This window comes from Hyperolius riggenbachi, chromosome 6 (assembly GCF_040937935.1).
Source record: "Hyperolius riggenbachi isolate aHypRig1 chromosome 6, aHypRig1.pri, whole genome shotgun sequence".
NCBI classification, from domain to species: Eukaryota; Metazoa; Chordata; class Amphibia; order Anura; family Hyperoliidae; genus Hyperolius; species Hyperolius riggenbachi.
In genome coordinates this window covers 367742188-367763121 of record NC_090651.1, presented here as the reverse complement: position 1 = coordinate 367763121, position 20934 = coordinate 367742188, and the positions used below count along the sequence as shown (strand labels likewise).

General features: G+C 48.2%; 1 protein-coding gene across 3 annotated transcripts in view; it reads left to right on the top strand.

Annotated features, from left to right (window-relative positions):
• The first annotated feature begins 73 nt into the window (after window positions 1-73).
• Window positions 74-20934, top strand: part of PROSER3 (proline and serine rich 3) — a 37642-nt gene continuing 16781 nt past the window's right edge. For 2 of the 3 annotated variants that reach the window (XM_068241862.1, XM_068241860.1), the window contains exons 1-5: window positions 74-167; window positions 11461-11545; window positions 15693-15801; window positions 19226-19491; window positions 19575-19711. In XM_068241862.1, coding sequence (XP_068097963.1) covers window positions 11535-11545; window positions 15693-15801; window positions 19226-19491; window positions 19575-19711 — 523 coding nt within the window. In that variant the 5' untranslated portion in view covers window positions 74-167; window positions 11461-11534. Of the gene's footprint in view, window positions 168-216; window positions 346-11460; window positions 11546-15692; window positions 15802-19225; window positions 19492-19574; window positions 19712-20934 lie in introns of those variants that run through there. The other variant, XM_068241861.1, reaches the window with a different exon arrangement.

The window sequence follows — 20934 nt, the reverse complement described above, 5'->3', positions numbered from 1 at the left end:
CGAGACACGCTAGACGTACGGCGCGCTGACGTCATGTTGTGTTTTCGCGTCGGTGTGGCATGGGGAGGGGCGGGGCTACCCGGCGTGCTGTGCGCGGATAGTTGCTAAGAGACGGGAGGGGCGGCTGGAGCAGCGGGAGCTTCGAGTTCCGGGGAGCCCGAGAGCAGGTAACGGCGACCCCCCTTCCCTGCGGCCCCTGTGTGCGGGGAGACCCGGATATAACACACAGCTCATCCCTATTCTGCCTCCGCAGGGACCTCTGTGCTGGAGTGTCACCTCCTCTATAGCAGAGACCTGCGGCAGCCTGGAGGAGAGAGAAGACAGTGCATTCAAAACACATCTGAAGTGAGCGTGATATGCAGGCTGACCTATTTCAGATTTTTTTTTAAACAATTAATAATTTTTTAAAACCATTATTAATTTTATTATTAATTTTGTTTAAACAATTATTGCGCACTTTCTGTAAATCCAATAAAATTAATTTCACTTCTCAAATATCACTGTGTGTCTCTCCTATATAATATATTTAAATGCCATTTTTTTATCGTCACAACCAATGATTTATACAGGAAAATCATGGCGATTAACAAGGGTGCCCAAACTTTCGCATCCCTCTGTATTTTTTGTTCAACAATACCAGTTGCCTGGCAGTCCTGCTGATCTCTTTGGCTGCAGTGATGTCTGAATCACATACCTGAAACAAGCAAGTGGCTAATCCTGTCACACTTCAGTCAGAACATCTGATCTGCATGCTTGTTCAGGGACTAGGGCTAAACGTGGCCATACATCTGTAGATTTGGTGGCTGATTGACCATCAGATTTGATAATTATTGAATCTGTAGATATGGTGGCCTCAATATTCTTCTCACTTCAGGTGTCCTTTTAAAATACAACCATATCGGAGCTAGTGTGCCTGAGGGTACTGAGTGGGAAACCTCATGGGGGCTCTCACTGCCATTCTTTCTTACCCCAGCCCGAGTGTTTAAAGGAATCAACTATAATCTGTACAATCAGTAAAATAATCACTGTGTGTAGCTGTTGAAATACAGCAGCCTATAAGTGTGCTGTGCTTGAGGTGACCAGTGTGAAACATCGTTTTTACGATTTCAGCAAAGCTAAGTAGATAGCTGCTTGATGACGGCGCCCCTTCCTATGTATTGAGGAATTTTTTTAAATTAAAGAAAACATGAAGGGTTGAAAAAAGTTCCATACTTGCAACTGTAAGTTCTGTGGTGACAGTAATGCAGCGTGTGTGTAGCTGTAGTAGCACTGTTAGGGTGACAGTAATTCAGCGTGTGTGTGTAGCTGTAGTAGCACTGTTAGGGTGGCAGTAATTCAGCGTCTGTGTGTAGCTGTAGTAGCACTGTAAGGGTGACAGTAATTCAGCGTCTGTGTGTAGCTGTAGTAGCACTGTTAGGGTGACAGTAATTCAGCCTCTGTGTGTAGCTGTAGTAGCACTGTTAGGGTGGCAGTAATTCAGCGTGTGTGTGTAGCTGTAGTAGCACTGTTAGGGTGACAGTAATTCAGCGTCTGTGTGTAGCTGTAGTAGCACTGTTAGGGTGACAGTAATTCAGCGTGTGTGTGTAGCTGTAGTAGCACTGTAAGGGTGACAGTAATTCAGCCTCTGTGTGTAGCTGTAGTAGCACTGTTAGGGTGACAGTAATTCAGCGTCTGTGTGTAGCTGTAGTAGCACTGTTAGGGTGACAGTAATTCAGCGTGTGTGTGTAGCTGTAGTGGCACTGTTAGGGTGACAGTAATTCAGCGTGTGTGTGTAGTTGTAGTGGCACTGTTAGGGTGGCAGTAATTCAGCGTCTGTGTGTAGCTGTAGTAGCACTGTTAGGGTGGCAGTAATTCAGCGTCTGTGTGTAGCTGTAGTAGCACTGTTAGGGTGACAGTAATTCAGCGTGTGTGTGTAGCTGTAGTAGCACTGTTAGGGTGACAGTAATTCAGCGTCTGTGTGTAGTTGTAGTGGCACTGTGTAGGGTGACAGTAATTCAGCGTCTGTGTGTAGCTGTAGTAGCACTGTTAGGATGGCAGTAATTCAGCGTCTGTGTGTAGCTGTAGTAGCACTGTTAGGGTGGCAGTAATTCAGCGTCTGTGTGTAGCTGTAGTGGCACTGTTAGGGTGACAGTAATTCAGCGTGTGTGTGTAGTTGTAGTGGCACTGTTAGGGTGGCAGTAATTCAGCGTCTGTGTAGCTGTAGTAGCACTGTTAGGGTGGCAGTAATTCAGCGTCTGTGTGTAGCTGTAGTAGCACTGTTAGGGTGACAGTAATTCAGCGTGTGTGTGTAGCTGTAGTAGCACTGTTAGGGTGACAGTAATTCAGCCTCTGTGTGTAGCTGTAGTAGCACTGTTAGGGTGGCAGTAATTCAGCGTCTGTGTGTAGCTGTAGTAGCACTGTAAGGGTGACAGTAATTCAGCCTCTGTGTGTAGCTGTAGTAGCACTGTTAGGGTGGCAGTAATTCAGCGTGTGTGTGTAGCTGTAGTAGCACTGTTAGGGTGACAGTAATTCAGCGTCTGTGTGTAGCTGTAGTAGCACTGTTAGGGTGACAGTAATTCAGCGTGTGTGTGTAGCTGTAGTAGCACTGTAAGGGTGACAGTAATTCAGCCTCTGTGTGTAGCTGTAGTAGCACTGTTAGGGTGACAGTAATTCAGCGTCTGTGTGTAGCTGTAGTAGCACTGTTAGGGTGACAGTAATTCAGCGTGTGTGTGTAGCTGTAGTGGCACTGTTAGGGTGACAGTAATTCAGCGTGTGTGTGTAGTTGTAGTGGCACTGTTAGGGTGGCAGTAATTCAGCGTCTGTGTGTAGCTGTAGTAGCACTGTTAGGGTGGCAGTAATTCAGCGTCTGTGTGTAGCTGTAGTAGCACTGTTAGGGTGACAGTAGTTCAGCGTCTGTGTGTAGCTGTAGTAGCACTGTTAGGGTGACAGTAATTCAGCGTGTGTGTGTAGTTGTAGTGGCACTGTTAGGGTGACAGTAATTCAGCGTGTGTGTGTAGCTGTAGTAGCACTGTTAGGGTGACAGTAATTCAGCGTCTGTGTGTAGCTGTAGTAGCACTGTTAGGGTGACAGTAATTCAGCATGTGTGTGTAGTTGTAGTGGCACTGTTAGGGTGACAGTAATTCAGCGTGTGTGTGTAGTTGTAGTGGCACTGTTAGGGTGGCAGTAATTCAGCGTCTGTGTAGCTGTAGTAACACTGTTAGGGTGGCAGTAATTCAGTGTCTGTGTGTAGCTGTAGTAGCACTGTTAGGGTGACAGTAATTCAGCGTCTGTGTGTAGCTGTAGTAGCACTGTTAGGGTGACAGTAATTCAGCGTCTGTGTGTAGCTGTAGTAGCACTGTTAGGGTGACAGTAATTCAGCGTCTGTGTGTAGCTGTAGTAGCACTGTTAGGGTGACAGTAATTCAGCGTCTGTGTGTAGCTGTAGTAGCACTGTTAGGGTGACAGTAGTTCAGCGTCTGTGTGTAGCTGTAGTAGCACTGTTAGGGTGACAGTAATTCAGCGTCTGTGTGTAGTTGTAGTGGCACTGTGTAGGGTGACAGTAATTCAGCGTCTGTGTGTAGCTGTAGTAGCACTGTTAGGATGGCAGTAATTCAGCGTCTGTGTGTAGCTGTAGTGGCACTGTTAGGGTGACAGTAATTCAGCGTCTGTGTGTAGCTGTAGTGGCACTGTTAGGGTGACAGTAATTCAGCGTCTGTGTGTAGCTGTAGTAGCACTTAGGGTGACAGTAATTCAGCGTCTGTGTGTAGCTGTAGTGGCACTGTTAGGGTGACAGTAATTCAGCGTCTGTGTGTAGCTGTAGTAGCACTGTTAGGGTGACAGTAGTTCAGCGTCTGTGTGTAGCTGTAGTAGCACTGTTAGGGTGATAGTAATTCAGCCTCTGTGTGTAGCTGTAGTAGCACTGTTAGGGTGACAGTAATTCAGCGTCTGTGTGTAGTTGTAGTGGCACTGTGTAGGGTGACAGTAATTCAGCGTCTGTGTAGCTGTAGTAGCACTGTTAGGGTGACAGTAGTTCAGCGTCTGTGTGTAGCTGTAGTAGCACTGTTAGGGTGACAGTAATTCAGCGTCTGTGTGTAGCTGTAGTAGCACTGTTATGGTGACAGTAATTCAGCGTCTGTGTGTAGCTGTAGTAGCACTGTTAGGGTGACAGTAATTCAGCGTCTGTGTGTAGCTGTAGTAGCACTGTTAGGGTGACAGTAGTTCAGCGTCTGTGTGTAGCTGTAGTGGCACTGTTAGGGTGGCAGTAATTCAGCGTGTGTGTGTAGCTGTAGTAGCACTGTTATGGTGACAGTAATTCAGCGTCTGTGTGTAGCTGTAGTGGCACTGTTAGGGTGGCAGTAATTCAGCGTGTGTGTGTAGCTGTAGTAGCACTGTTAGGGTGGCAGTAATTCAGCGTCTGTGTGTAGCTGTAGTGGCACTGTGTAGGGTGACAGTAATTCAGCGTGTGTGTTTAGCTGTAGTGGCACTGTTAGGGTGACAGTAATTCAGCGTCTGTGTGTAGCTGTAGTGGCACTGTTAGGGTGACAGTAATTCAGCGTCTGTGTGTAGCTGTAGTAGCACTGTTAGGGTGACAGTAATTCAGCGTCTGTGTGTAGCTGTAGTAGCACTGTTAGGGTGACAGTAGTTCAACGTCTGTGTGTAGCTGTAGTAGCACTGTTAGGGTGACAGTAATTCAGCATCTGTGTGTAGCTGTAGTGGCACTGTTAGGGTGACAGTAATTCAGCGTCTGTGTGTAGCTGTAGTAGCACTGTTAGGGTGACAGTAATTCAGCGTGTGTGTAGCTGTAGTAGCACTGTTAGGGTGACAGTAGTTCAGCGTCTGTGTGTAGCTGTAGTAGCACTGTTAGGGTGACAGTAATTCAGCGTCTGTGTGTAGCTGTAGTAGCACTGCTAGGGTGACAGTAGTTCAGCGTCTGTGTGTAGCTGTAGTAGCACTGTTAGGGTGACAGTAATTCAGCGTGTGTGTGTAGCTGTAGTAGCACTGTTAGGGTGACAGTAATTCAGCGTCTGTGTGTAGTTGTAGTGGCACTGTGTAGGGTGACAGTAGTTCAGCGTCTGTGTGTAGCTGTAGTAGCACTGTTAGGGTGGCAGTAATTCAGCATCTGTGTGTAGCTGTAGTGGCACTGTTAGGGTGACGGTAATTCAGCGTGTGTGTGTAGCTGTAGTAGCACTGTTAGGGTGACAGTAATTCAGCGTCTGTGTGTAGTTGTAGTGGCACTGTGTAGGGTGGCAGTAATTCAGCGTCTGTGTGTAGCTGTAGTGGCACTGTTAGGGTGGCAGTAATTCATCGTCTGTGTGTAGCTGTAGTGGCACTGTTAGGGTGACAGTAATTCAGCGTCTGTGTGTAGCTGTAGTGGCACTGTTAGGGTGACAGTAATTCAGCGTCTGTGTGTAGCTGTAGTGGCACTGTTAGGGTGACGGTAATTCAGCGTCTGTGTGTAGCTGTAGTGGCACTGTTCGGGTGACAGTAATTCAGCGTCTGTGTGTAGCTGTAGTAGCACTGTTAGGGTGGCAGTAATTCAGCGTCTGTGTGTAGCTGTAGTGGCACTGTTAGGGTGACAGTAATTCAGCGTCTGTGTGTAGCTGTAGTGGCACTGTTAGGGTGACAGTAATTCAGCGTCTGTGTGTAGCTGTAGTGGCACTGTTAGGGTGGCAGTAATTCAGCTTCTGTGTGTAGCTGTAGTGGCACTGTTAGGGTGACAGTAATTCAGCGTCTGTGTGTAGCTGTAGTGGCACTGTTAGGGTGACAGTAATTCAGCGTCTGTGTGTAGCTGTAGTGGCACTGTTAGGGTGGCAGTAATTCAGCGTCTGTGTGTAGCTGTAGTGGCACTGTTAGGGTGACAGTAATTCAGCGTCTGTGTGTAGCTGTAGTGGCACTGTGTAGGGTGACAGTAATACAGCGTCTGTGTGTAGCTGTAGTAGCACTGTTAGGGTGGCAGTAATTCAGCTTCTGTGTGTAGCTGTAGTAGCACTGTTAGGGTGACAGTAGTTCAGCGTCTGTGTGTAGCTGTAGTGGCACTGTTAGGGTGGCAGTAATTCAGCGTCTGTGTGTAGCTGTACTGGCACTGTTAGGGTGACAGTAATTCAGCGTCTGTGTGTAGCTGTAGTGGCACTGTTAGGGTGACAGTAATTCAGCGTCTGTGTGTAGCTGTAGTGGCACTGTTAGGGTGGCAGTAATTCAGCGTCTGTGTGTAGCTGTACTGGCACTGTTAGGGTGACAGTAATTCAGCGTCTGTGTGTAGCTGTAGTAGCACTGTTAGGGTGACAGTAGTTCAGCGTCTGTGTGTAGCTGTAGTGGCACTGTGTAGGGTGACATTAATTCAGCGTCTGTGTGTAGCTGTAGTAGCACTGTTAGGGTGGCAGTAATTCAGCGTCTGTGTGTAGCTGTAGTGGCACTGTGTAGGGTGACAGTAATTCAGCGTCTGTGTGTAGCCGTAGTGACACTGTTAGGGTGACAGTAATTCAGCGTCTGTGTGTAGCTGTAGTGGCACTGTTAGGGTGGCAGTAATTCATCGTCTGTGTGTAGCTGTAGTGGCACTGTTAGGGTGACAGTAATTCAGCGTCTGTGTGTAGCTGTAGTGGCACTGTTAGGGTGACAGTAATTCAGTGTCTGTGTGTAGCTGTAGTAGCACTGTTAGGGTGACAGTAATTCAGCGTCTGTGTGTAGCTGTAGTAGCACTGTTAGGGTGGCAGTAATTCAGCGTCTGTGTGTAGCTGTAGTGGCACTGTTAGGGTGGCAGTAATTCAGTGTCTGTGTGTAGCTGTAGTGGCACTGTTAGGGTGGCAGTAATTCAGTGTCTGTGTGTAGCTGTAGTAGCACTGTTAGGGTGGCAGTAATTCAGCGTCTGTGTGTAGCTGTAGTGGCACTGTTAGGGTGACAGTAATTCAGCGTCTGTGTGTAGCTGTAGTAGCACTGTTAGGGTGGCAGTAATTCAGCGTCTGTGTGTAGCTGAAGTAGCACTGTTAAGGTGACAGTAATTCAGCGTCTGTGTGTAGCTGTAGTGGCACTGTTAGGGTGACAGTAATTCAGCGTCTGTGTGTAGCTGTAGTAGCACTGTTAGGGTGACAGTAATTCAGCGTCTGTGTGTAGCTGTAGTAGCACTGTTAGGGTGGCAGTAATTCAGCGTCTGTGTGTAGCTGTAGTAGCACTGTTAGGGTGGCAGTAATTCAGTGTCTGTGTGTAGCTGTAGTAGCACTGTTAGGGTGGCAGTAATTCAGTGTCTGTGTGTAGCTGTAGTAGCACTGTTAGGGTGACAGTAATTCAGCGTCTGTGTGTAGCTGTAGCGGCACTGTGTAGGGCATGGGTCCCCAAACATTTTGGGTCTAGGGCTGGGTCAATATACTTCAGACTGTTGGGGGGCCGGAGTATACATAAAATGGTGTAGAAGTCTTTGCGGGCCAGACAGGGAAGCATACCCAGGTGACAACCTGCAGTCCAATTAGACAGCAGTGTCACCTGATGTGGAACTTGATTGGAAACCAGCAAATTACTGTTTTCTGGCTCCCATGTGGATGGATGGTGCCAGCACTGCTATTCTATATGCGGACCACCAATATTTAAAGATGTAGCTGAACGCATCTATAAGTAATACATTTTGGTCTCATTCGGCACGCGAGCCTTAGTTTGAGGACCGCTGGTGTAGGGTGACAGTAATTCAGCATCTGTGTGTAGCTGTAGTGGCACTGTTAGGGTGACAGTAATTCAGCGTCTGTGTGTAGCTGTAGTAGCACTGTTAGGGTGGCAGTAATTCAGCGTCTGTGTGTAGCTGTAGTAGCACTGTTAGGGTGGCAGTAATTCAGCGTCTGTGTGTAGCTGTAGTGGCACTGTGTAGGGTGACAGTAATTCAGCGTCTGTGTGTAGCTGTAGTGGCACTGTTAGGGTGGCAGTAATTCAGCGTCTGTGTGTAGCTGTAGTGGCACTGTTAGGGTGACAGTAATTCAGCGTCTGTGTGTAGCTGTAGTGGCACTGTGTAGGGTGACAGTAATTCAGCGTCTGTGTGTAGCTGTAGTGGCACTGTTAGGGTGGCAGTAATTCAGCTTCTGTGTGTAGCTGTAGTAGCACTGTGTAGGGTGACAGTAATTCAGCTTCTGTGTGTAGCTGTAGTGACACTGTTAGGGTGACAGTAATTCAGCGTCTGTGTGTAGCCGTAGTGACACTGTTAGGGTGACAGTAATTCAGCATCTGTGTGTAGCTGTAGTGGCACTGTTAGGGTGGCAGTAATTCAGCGTCTGTGTGTAGCTGTAGTGGCACTGTTAGGGTGACAGTAATTCAGCGTCTGTGTGTAGCTGTAGTGGCACTGTTAGGGTGACAGTAATTCAGTGTCTGTGTGTAGCTGTAGTAGCACTGTTAGGGTGACAGTAATTCAGCGTCTGTGTGTAGCTGTAGTAGCACTGTTAGGGTGGCAGTAATTCAGCGTCTGTGTGTAGCTGTAGTGGCACTGTTAGGGTGGCAGTAATTCAGTGTCTGTGTGTAGCTGTAGTAGCACTGTTAGGGTGGCAGTAATTCAGTGTCTGTGTGTAGCTGTAGTAGCACTGTGTAGGGTGACAGTAATTCAGCGTCTGTGTGTAGCTGTAGTGGCACTGTTAGGGTGACAGTAATTCAGCGTCTGTGTGTAGCTGTAGTGGCACTGTTAGGGTGACAGTAATTCAGCGTCTGTGTGTAGCTGTAGTGGCACTGTTAGGGTGACAGTAATTCAGCGTCTGTGTGTAGCTGTAGTAGCACTGTTAGGGTGACAGTAATTCAGCGTCTGTGTGTAGCTGTAGTAGCACTGTTAGGGTGACAGTAATTCAGTGTCTGTGTGTAGCTGTAGTAGCACTGTTAGGGTGACAGTAATTCAGCGTCTGTGTGTAGCTGTAGTAGCACTGTTAGGGTGACAGTAATTCAGCGTGTGTGTGTGTAGCTGTAGTAGCACTGTTAGGGTGACAGTAATTCAGCGTCTGTGTGTAGCTGTAGTGGCACTGTTAGGGTGACAGTAATTCAGCGTCTGTGTGTAGCTGTAGTGGCACTGTTAGGGTGACAGTAATTCAGCGTCTGTGTGTAGCTGTAGTGGCACTGTTAGGGTGACAGTAATTCAGCGTCTGTGTGTAGCTGTAGTGGCACTGTTAGGGTGACAGTAATTCAGCGTCTGTGTGTAGCTGTAGTGGCACTGTTAGGGTGACAGTAATTCAGTGTCTGTGTGTAGCTGTAGTAGCACTGTTAGGGTGGCAGTAATTCAGCGTCTGTGTGTAGCTGTAGTGGCACTGTTAGGGTGACAGTAATTCAGCGTCTGTGTGTAGCTGTAGTAGCACTGTTAGGGTGACAGTAGTTCAGCGTCTGTGTGTAGCTGTAGTAGCACTGTTAGGGTGGCAGTAATTCAGCGTCTGTGTAGCTGTAGTGGCACTGTTAGGGTGACAGTAATTCAGCGTCTGTGTGTAGCTGTAGTAGCACTGTTAGGGTGGCAGTAATTCAGCGTCTGTGTAGCTGTAGTGGCACTGTTAGGGTGACAGTAATTCAGTGTCTGTGTGTAGCTGTAGTAGCACTGTTAGGGTGGCAGTAATTCTGCGTCTGTGTGTAGCTGTAGTGGCACTGTTAGGGTGACAGTAATTCAGCGTCTGTGTGTAGCTGTAGTGGCACTGTTAGGGTGACAGTAATTCAGTGTCTGTGTGTAGTTGTAGTGGCACTGTGTAGGGTGACAGTAATTCAGCGTCTGTGTGTAGCTGTAGTAGCACTGTTAGGGTGACAGTAATTCAGCGTCTGTGTGTAGCTGTAGTAGCACTGTTAGGGTGACAGTAATTCAGCGTATGTGTGTAGCTGTAGTGGCACTGTTAGGGTGACAGTAATTCAGCGTCTGTGTGTAGCTGTAGTGGCACTGTTAGGGTGACAGCAATTCAGTGTCTGTGTGTAGCTGTAGTAGCACTGTTAGGGTGACAGTAATTCAGCGTCTGTGTGTAGCTGTAGTGGCACTGTTAGGGTGACAGCAATTCAGTGTCTGTGTGTAGCTGTAGTAGCACTGTTAGGGTGGCAGTAATTCAGTGTCTGTGTGTAGCTGTAGTAGCACTGTTAGGGTGACAGTAATTCAGCGTCTGTGTGTAGCTGTAGTGGCACTGTTAGGGTGACAGTAATTCAGCGTCTGTGTGTAGCTGTAGTGGCACTGTTAGGGTGACAGCAATTCAGTGTCTGTGTGTAGCTGTAGTAGCACTGTTAGGGTGACAGTAATTCAGCGTCTGTGTGTAGCTGTAGTGGCACTGTTAGGGTGACAGCAATTCAGTGTCTGTGTGTAGCTGTAGTAGCACTGTTAGGGTGACAGTAATTCAGTGTCTGTGTGTAGCTGTAGTAGCACTGTTAGGGTGACAGTAATTCAGTGTCTGTGTGTAGCTGTAGTGGCACTGTGTAGGGCATGGGTCCCCAAACATTTTGGGTCTAGGGCTGGGTCAATATACTTCAGACTGTTGGGGGGCCGGAGTATACATAAAATGGTGTAGAAGTCTATGCGGGAAGCATACCCAGGTGACAACCTGCAGTCCAATTAGACAGCAGTGTCACCTGATGTGGAACTTGATTGGAAACCAGCAAATTACTGTTTTCTGGCTCCCATGTGGATGGGTGGTGCCAGCACTGCTATTCTATATGCGGACCACCAATATTTAAAGATGTAGCTGAACGCATCTATAAGTAATACATTTTGTGTGTGGGGGGGCTGATAAAAAAGCCTCAGGGGGTCTCATTCGGCCCGCGAGCCTTAGTTTGAGGACCACTGGTGTAGGGTGACAGTAATTCAGCATCTGTGTGTAGCTGTAGTAGCACTGTTAGGGTGACAGTAGTTCAGCGTGTGTGTAGCTGTAGTGGCACTGTTAGGGTGACAGTAGTTCAGCGTGTGTGTAGCTGTAGTGGCACTGTTAGGGTGACAGTAGTTCAGCGTGTATGTAGCTGTAGTGGCACTGTTAGGGTAGCAGTAATTCAGCATCTGTGTGTAGCTGTAGTGGCACTGTGTAGGGTGACAGTAGTTTAGCGTGTGTGTAGCTGTAGTGGCACTGTTAGGGTGACAGTAATTCAGCATCTGTGTGTAGCTGTAGTGGCACTGTTAGGGTGACAGTAGTTCAGTGTGTGTGTGTAGTTGTAGTAGCACTGTTAGGGTTACAGTAATTCAGCGTGTGTGTATGTAGCTGTAGTGGCACTGTTAGGGTAGCAGTAATTCAGCATCTGTGTGTAGCTGTAGTGGCACTGTGTAGGGTGACAGTAGTTCAGCGTGTGTGTAGCTGTAGTGGCACTGTGTAGGGTGACAGTAGTTCAGCGTGTGTGTAGCTGTAGTGGCACTGTTAGGGTGGCAGTAATTCAGCATCTGTGTGTAGCTGTAGTGGCACTGTTAGGGTTGCAGTAATTCAGCGTCTGTGTGTAGCTGTAGTGGCACTGTTAGGGTAGCAGTAATTCAGCATCTGTGTGTAGCTGTAGTAGGTTCTGTGTGATCAGGTGTGAACTTTTCTTTCAGGATTCGATGTTGGTGTCACAGAAGGTGATGAAAAGGTCAGTGCGGGAGATACAGCAGCTTGTCACCGCCTAACAATGAACAGCAGGTATGGGATTCATATAAAGCAGGCAACTGTTACAGTTCTTCAATGACTTGAGCTCCGTACACACACTAGATTTAACTCTGCTGCAGTGGCCAATAAAGACCACCCTGGCCAAGAATCTGACATTCATCTGGTGTACATGCAGCAGTCACCCGACTGCAGCTCTGATCACATTGTTGTTCCCATTCACCCTGCTCATGGGAAGCTGCTCTGTCCTTTTCTTGCTTCTCCGACTCCTCCATAGCAGCAGACACATCGCTAACTTGCAGGCTAGTGACATATCTCTACAGCGTTGAACCTTTCGGGCGAGTCCACTTACATGCATGAGGCTTTGCAAACATTGTTCTGTTTGGAAGCTATACTATATATAGGAGGAAAAGATCACCTTTCCCCCCCACCTCCCATGCTGCACCTTTACCCACTGCCTGATGGACACAGGACTTCACTTCCCATGAGTCTTAGTGGTGACCAGGCTGACAACACTGAATCCTGATGGGTGATATCAGTTTGTAGTTCTGCCTGCCATCCGGCAACAATGGAAAGGACACCTTTTTAATAACTTTAAAATCGTCATCCCAAAACTTTGGTTCTGTAAAGAAAGATTTTCCCTATGTAGAATGTACTCAACTACATGCTATAGGTACTGTTCTGAAGATGCCATCTAATAATGTAATAAAGTGCTCAGGTGTTATTTTACTTTATATGAAATAAGTCCTCTGCAGCTAAAAATCAGTCCCTGAAATTCTGATCTCATGACCAGAAGCAGACACTTGTAAGGACTTGGTATCAGTGTTTGTGTGTGTTTTGGCTGCTCGGATTGCCTCATCCTTAATCCTTTAAGGGGTTAAAACCGTGGGATGGGAACCGGTTAAAAATGCAAACGCAACCTAGATAACGCAAAGCGCATGTGCGATTCTAAGAGTGGTGCTACCAGGAGCACTGGCGATCTTGTAACTTGGAGAGGCGTGGCAGTATGTAGATGAGGGGGAGTGGCTAAGTACATTAGAGCAGCATGAGTGGGAGAAAAAAATAATTATATTTAGGGGGAGAAATTGATGTATGAGAAGGCCATTAGTAATGACCCCACATGTGATATCATATCCACCTTAAATCTCAGCTGTGTGAGGTCTCCAGCATTATGCGGTCAGGGGGGCATTTGACGTCACGTTTTCTCCTCTGTCCTCTCCAGCCATTGTCCCCGTGTCACACAACAAAGCAGCCTGTGTCAGGAATGGGAACCTGAGTCACGCGGCTGCATAATTCATGGCCTGTCCTCGCTCAGCACACGAGGCCGCTGTAACCGATACCCCATTTTCCACCAGGGATGTTTCCCCTCCACGTCACTCGATAAATTAATTCCTATTCTCCTTATGAGCGAGAAGCAGCTTCCTTTGTGTGGCTGCGTCTTGCATACGGCGGTGCGCAGCACTCGCTCTACCTGCAGATCCTACCGGCCTGTCATATGAAGCCCTTGTGTTACATAGCAGTTCTTAAAACATAAAAAAAGGCCAATTTGACAACCTTAAAGCACAACTAAACTCAGAATTAGCCACAGCACGATAACCATTATGGAAAAATCATTACCTTTTATGGAAATCCTAAAAAATAAAAAAAAAAATAAAAAGAACACCTGACATTGTACTAGGTTTCATTTTTGCAGAAGGCACTAAAAGTTAAAGGACAACTGAAAGCTGCCATATTTATTTCCTGTTAACCTCCCTGGCGTTCTATTAAAGATTGCCAGGGGGCAGCGCAGCGCTATTTTTTCCGCATCCCTCCCACCCCTCCGATCGCCGCCGGCGCTGTTAGCCATAAGGAAATCCCGTTCTGAACGGGATTTCCTTTAGGGCTTCCCCTGTCGCCATGGCGACGATCGTGATGACGTCGTGACGTCATCCGGAGTCCCGATCCACCCCTCAGCGCTGCCTGGCACTGATTGGCCAGGCTGCGCGGGGGTCTCGGGAGGGGGGGGGGGGAGCCCCTTACGCGGCGGGTAACGGCGCATCGGTGGCGATCTTCTACAACACGCAGCAAGCAAAGTGCTTGCTGCGTGTTTTAAAAGAAAAATTATGAAAATCGGCCCAGCGGGGCCTGAGCAGCGTCCTCCGGCGGTAATGGACGTAATAACTCGTCCATACCGCTAAGGAGGTTAAATACTGGCTGCTCTGCTAGTCTGTTTGGCTGCAGTAGTGTCTGAATCACACCAGAAACAAGCATGCAGCTAATCTTGTCAGATCTGTCAATGTCAGTAAACACCTGATCTGCTACATGCTTGTTCAGGGTCTATGGCTGAAAGTATTAGAGGCAGAGGATCAGCAGGGCTGCCAGGCAACTGGTCTTGCTTTAAAGGAAATGAGTGTGACAGCCTCCATATCACTCTCACTTCAGTTGTCCTTAAAGCATCAGTGTTTACTACATGGAGAGCTGCCTCTCAGAGTTCTCCTGCAATCTATTCACACAAGACAAATAACATATCACGCTTTTTCTCTTGTTGGACTCAAAGCACCAGAGTTGCAGCCACTAGGGCGTGCTTTGTAGGCAGTAGCAATGTTAGGGAGTCTTGTCCAAGGCCTTCTACTGAATAGGTGCTGGCTTACTGAACATTAAGAGCTGAGAACTAATTAGACAGGTTCAACTGGCTAAGCAAACACAGAACACAGAGAAGTGAATTTCTTCAGCAACTATAAGTGTAACAAAGACTTTTTACTGTGTGATTTGCAAGAGTTTGGCTCTGCTTTAAGGCAAGGCATACACTACATCACGGCCATTCTTTGTTTTATTGTTGTGCTGTTTTTTTGGGGTGGGTGAACACAACAGAATTGGAAATTGGCATGGTATGTGCAAAAAAGCAGAAAGCTATACAATTTTTTTTTTCTTTATCATCCAGTGATTTGGTTGGCACCAAATAGTCGACCAAATCATTGGATGGTGGACCCTTTGACTCCGATTAGTGCAGTCTTGGCCACAGCGCACCATTGGTGCCTGTATCGTACAGTAGTACATGGAGCTCAGCTGACCCCCACTTACTGGCCTATGGAGGAGGAGAGAGGCAGGAGGCTCCCCGCAGATCTGGGTAACCCCGTGTACAACATCAGTTATTTTCAGATGCAGAATGGATACAGCTTAGAGCTTTGTTTTCATATTGAGAGCGTCCATTTAGGGAAGCACAGAAACTGGACATGATGTGAATGAGAGCTGTTTTCCGGTACCTGCGGTATGCGATCCGATCGCAAAGTGCTATGTACACTTTACACCGATGAAAACCACGCGGTGCTGTTTCCACCAGACAGGCAAAAACGCCACAGGAAATTTGGGCTCACCATGTGCTGCCATAGGTTGTAATGTGAGCTATGGCTGTATCGGCGCTCAGACAGTAATTTGGTCGCCCTCAAAGGACGAAGCCCAAGTTACTATAAAAGCAGTGTAATTCGGCCGCCAGCAATACACCCGAGTCCATGGCGGCCTGGAGAGGGAATAGTAATGAAACATACTAGAACTGAAGTGAATATGAGAATCGGGGGGTGGGAGCAGGCATGTATGGTGAGCCTGATGCTAACCGCTCCATTCTGCCCCCTCCGATCCTCCTAAATGCCCTCCGGCACCCTCTTCTGGGTTGCCAAAGTTGGCAATGACTGCGCCTGTGCTGGCCTGGCTGCCAGCATCCTACAGTGCGCGGCTGGGAGCGCTCTGTCCATGCGCATGACTTAACGCCCCCGGGACTTGTGCAGGAGCAGGGTGTGCAGTTTTCCGGCTTTGCCCTGTGCCTAAATTTCCCGGCGCCTTTATTCCATGTATACCTGTTTCCATTAGTGCAGCAGGATTTCTCTCTATTGAAGTCATCGTGTCTGCTGCATGTTTTGAGCGAATGGCCTTCAATTCAAATTCCAAAACTGTAGGATAATTGCATAGCAGTCAAACCGCTATATGATTTTTCTGAGAATCGCAGTATTTTTCCTGCTGCTCTTTATTTTCTTTCTCCTGTTGTAAATCACAAAGGCACCGCAATTATGAAATACGCTCAACAGATGTGGCAGAATCGCGGGGAAATTGCAAGATACCCGCTTGCGTTTCTTAGTGTTAAACAGCCCTGAGCGATTGCATTACATGGTACATCCGTCCTGCTCTGATATTCCTCATCTGTTTCTTGCAGCACTGCAATATTCTCCAACCAGGGCAATCCGTTCCCTCCTCCAGCAAGAAGCCGCACCCACTATCACCCGTCGCCGCCGCATGCGCTCTCAGAGGAGCAGAGACACGTGGTGAGTATGGCCAGAGGTGCCATTATCAGGGAGGTACAGCTCGCCTGGCCTGTTGTATTGACTGTTGAAGCGCATGATGTCCTGCCTTACCCATTCCCCTGGTAGCTGCAGGATGACTGTGTGCTGCATGGAACTTGGCCAATCATAATCAACAGGAAGTGCACCTGATTGGCTAAGTTCTAAGCTCCATGCAATCTGCATTTAATTTGGATATTAGCATCCCACAAGTGCTTGTTAACCTGCTGTAATGGTGCGCACCTCCCCAAAGGCTGCTCTTCGATGTATGAATGGTCTCCCTGGTGCCGGGGAAAGAAATCCCAGAGGCCATCTGGATTTAAAGTGAACCCAAGGTGAGAGTCATATGGAGGCTTCCATATTTATTTCCTTTTAAACAATTCCAGTTGCCTGGCAGCCCTGCTGATCCTCTGCCTCTAATACTTTTAGCCATAAACCCTGAACAAGCATGCAGCAGATCGGGTGTTTCTGACATTATTGTCAGATCTGACTAGATTAGCTGCATGCTTGTTTCTGGTGTGATTCAGACACTACTGCAGCCAAATAGATCAGCAGGGCTACCAGGCAACTGGTATTGCTTAAAAGGAAACAAATATGGCAGCCACCATAGCACTCTCACCTCGTTCACTTTAAAGGGTACCTGTAGTCAGAGGGAAAAATAGATACTTACCTCAGAAGAGGAAAGCCTCTAGATGGACTAGAGCAGTGATGGCACTCCAGCTGTGGTGAAACTACAAATCCCATCATGCCTCTGCCTCCCCAAATTAATCTTAGAGCTGTCAGTGTTGCAATGCCTCATGGGACTTGTAGTTCCACCACAGCTGGAGTGCCAACGTTAGCCATCACTGGTCTAGAGCCTTTATCAGTCTTCCTTCCTTCACCTTTCCATTTCTGCATTGGTTCCTTTTAAGCAATATTGAGCATTAATGTTGAATATTGTTTGCAGCTGCGTTCCCCTCTGGCAGAGTACGGCCTGCACAGTAACAGGGGGCGCTCTTCCACAGCATTTTTCTCTGTGCATGAGCAGCTCTATGCTACTGCGCAGGCGTGAACCCTACTGCCACCTGCAGGGCAGCCGCGCTCTTACATGGAGGGGACACTGTCCTGGCTGGCAGCGGAGGGTTTGTGGACGATGGGGGGAGTTTCTGGATAATCCAGAGGATTCCTTTGTGTTTTTTTTTTTCCCCTGACTACAGGTTCCCTTTTAAAGGACAACTGAAATGAGATGAATATGGAGGCTGCCATATTTATTCCCTTTTAAACAATACCAGTTGCCTGGCAGCCCTGCTGATCTATTTGACTGCAGTGATGTCTGAATCGCACCAGAAACAAGCATTCCACTAATCTTGTCAGATCTAACAATGTCAGAAACACCTGATCTGCTGCATGCTTGTTCAGGGGCTATGGCTAAAATTATTAGAGGCAGAGGATCAGCAGGATATCCAGGCAACTGGCATGGCTTAAAAGGAAATAAATATGGCAGCCTCCATAGCCCTCTCACTTAAAGAGAAACTCCGACCAAGAATTGAACTTTATCCCAATCAGTAGCTGATACCCCCTTTTACATGAGAAATCTATTCCTTTTCACAAACAGACCATCATGGGGCGCTGTATAACTGATATTGTGGTGAAACCCCTCCCACAAGAAACTCTGAGGACCGTGGTACTCCTGGCAGTTTCCTGTCTGTGGGCCAGATTTATCAAGAGTGTCTGAGACAAAATATTAGTAGGTTTTTAGAAATCCATGCAGAGCTGTCTCAGGCATTCCACTCCGGTCCACGTGGTGGTGATTGACAGCGCCGCTCGCGCAGGCGCAGTACAGTCGGCCTGACGTCATCGCCCGGGACCAGGAGCGAGCTGCGGGGAGAGATGCGGCGAGGGACATGCTGTGAGCTTGGGGCTGGAGGAAGCCCTGGGTAAGTAGCGCTTATTTTCTTTAAACATGCCTGATGACTCTTTTAAAAAATCATTACATAGTGCAGATTCTTTCTAAAACTGTTGTAGAATAGGAGGAGCTGGGAAGATCTCTCAGACAGTGCAGTGTGTGAGAGAATTGCTGTTGCTGAGGTAACCAACACACTTGCTGTATTGACAGCAGCAGGCTCTGAGGAGGAATTCAGCAGGTGGGAGGAGCCCTTCACAAATCATGCCTAGCCTGCACTCTGCAATCATGTCTAGCCAGCAGTTCTACATCTGTAGAACTGCTAACAAGCACTTCTTAATCTACGCCAGTTTAGGGATAGATTTGCAATTTTCTTAAAGAGACTCTGAAGCGAGAATAAATCTCGCTTCAGAGCTCATAGTTAGCAGGGGCACGTGTGCCCCTGCTAAACAGCCGCAATAGCGCCGCTAAACGGGGGTCCCTTGACCCCCAAACCCCCCACTGCGACACTTGGTCGCAGACTTGGTCGCTCCTGGAGGCAGGGCTAACGGCTGCAGCCCTGCCTCCAGTTGCGTCTGTCAGCGGCGCATCGCCGCCTCTCCCCCGCCCCTCTCAGTGAAGGAAGACTGAGAGGGGCGGGGGAGAGGCGGAGATACGCGCTGACAGATGCGCGTAGGGCAGGGCTGCGGCGGTTAGCCCTGCCCCAACCAGGAAGCGCTCCCCCGCATTACGGAGAGGATTTGGGGGATCAGGGACCCCCGTTAAGCCGTGGTTTAGCAGGGGCACACATGCCCCTGCTAACTCTGAGATCTGAAGCGAGATTTATTCTCGCTTCAGACTCTCTTTAACTGTAGTGCAGCTCTATAAATTCATGCTAAATTGGCACTTTTACCTAGGATTTAAGAAGGTTCTTATTATCATGCAGAACTGTTCTCCCTGCTAGTTAGAACAGATTAAGAAGAAAAAACTGTTGGTAATGCGTTGATAAAACTCCCCCTGTGAACCTTGTTACATTGTGGGAAATAGCTGTTTACAGCTGTCTCCAACAGCCAAAAAAGCATGCAGCAGCTGCATCACTTGCCAGCAGTAAAAATGTCACCATGTAATAAATGTCAGAATGTAAATCAGGAATTTAAAAGATTTTACAATGGTCAAACACTGACTAAATCATTTATACATAATTATTGTAAAAATTAGGCATGTTTTTTTATTACATTATTTTCACTGGAGTTCCTCTTTAAGTTGTCCTTTAAAGTGAACCTAAAGTCTGGCCAAAAAAATGAGATTAACTCACCTGGGGCTTCCCTCAGCCCCCTGCAGCCGATCGGTGCCCTCGCAGCTCCGCTCCGATGGTCCAGGACCCGCCGGCGAACACTTCCGGTTTGGCCGTCACCGGCCGACAGGCATGGGAACGCGAGTGATTGTTTGCGTTCCCAGCCATGTATAACGCCCCCTATGCTGCTATTGTGGCATGGAGGCCGCAGCAGAATATTCTCCTTATAGTGGTCCATACACCTTCTCTTGCAGGTTCTGAGTCCGGTTCGTCTTCCTCATCACCTGTCTGAGGAGCTGGGCTCCCCGGACCTCCGCTTCCTGGAGGGGGGCCAGCGATTGGTCCCCGGACTTCCAGAATCAGACTCCTCTGGGCCTTTCGATGAGTCCTGGCCCTCCTCTGAAGGCAGCAGTAAGACCCCAGAGCAGGACAAAAGAGCGGCCAGCCCTGATGTGATGACTCGGATACATAGAGGATCACATGCTGCTGAACCAGCCAATGAGGATTCAGTCCTAGCAAGGTGATGACCTCTGTGTGCTGTTCCTTCCTGGCTCTCCAGGGGGCGCTCTCTTCTCCAAGGTTAATCTATTCCATAACTTACAGGTACATAGCGAGGTTCCGATCTGGAAGACCCTCCAGCCGCCTGGAGCGCTCTCCCCCACACTCCGCTATGAAGGATTTCTGGTGGCTGCAGACGTCTCTGGACAGCCCTGATGCACAGAGGCTCCGAGCGGGTTCAGGTAACGCTCAGCAGCCCTTGTTTGGGTCCCGTTTCCTCCCAGGAGATAATTTTTCATCTTCTGTTTAAAATAACTTTTCAGCATACGATTTCTGTTATTGAAAAAGTATCAAAAGTACCGTAGGTTAAAACGCTCTGTGTATTTTCCTGCTTGTTGGTGGCTTAAAGAGAAACTCCAACCTAGAATTGAACTTTATCCCAATCAGTAGCTGATACCCACTTTTACATGAGAAATATAATGATTTTCACAAACAGACCATCAGGGGGCGCTGTATGACTGATTTTGTGCTGAAACCCCTCCCACAAGAAGCTCTGAGTACCGCGGTACTCTGGGCAAACTGCCACAATGTAACAATGTTCACAGACAGGAATTAGCTGTTTACAGCTGTCTAACAGCCAAAACAGCTAGAAACAGCTACATAACCTGCCCACAGTAACAATGTCACCATGTAATAAATGTCAGAATGTAAATCGGGGAGAGGAAAGATTTTACAATGAGCAAACACTGACTAAATCATTTATACATAATTATTGTAAAAATGAAGCACTTTTTTACTACATTATTTTCAATGGAGTTCCTCTTTAAAGGGAGCAACAGCCAAAATAAGCCTCCCCCCGATCTACTTACCCGAGGCTTCCTCCAGCCCCTTGCCGGCGATACGTCCAGCCCCGCTCCCAGCTGCCGGCCCGGGGTGCCCGCTGGTGCAGTGGCCGGCCTCGCAAGGTCGTCCTCTACTGTGCCTGCGCGCGCACCGCTGTCACTCAAGTCCTCATTGTCCGGAGTGTACTGCACAGGTATCCCTCTACTGAGGTAAGTATCTGAATGAGGCACCTTTTCCCCTCTACAGTTACTTTAACCCTCCTGGCGGTTTGCTAAAAAATCGCCAGGGGGCAGCAAATCTTTTTTTTTTTTAATTTTTTTTTTCATGTACGAGACAAAGTCTCGCTACATGATAGCCGCTGCTCAGCGGCATCCCCCCAGCCCCTCCGATCGCCTCCGGCGATCGGCGATCAGGAGATCCCGTTCAAAGAACGGGATCTCCTGGAGGGCTTCCCCCGTCGCCATGGCGACGGGGCGGGATGACGTCACCGACGTCATCGACGTCGTGACGTCAAAGGGGATTCCTATCCACCCCATAGAGCTGCCTGGCACTAATTGGCCAGGCAGCGCACGGGGTCTGGGGGGGGGGGGGGGGGGCGGCTGCGGCGCGACGGATAGCGGCG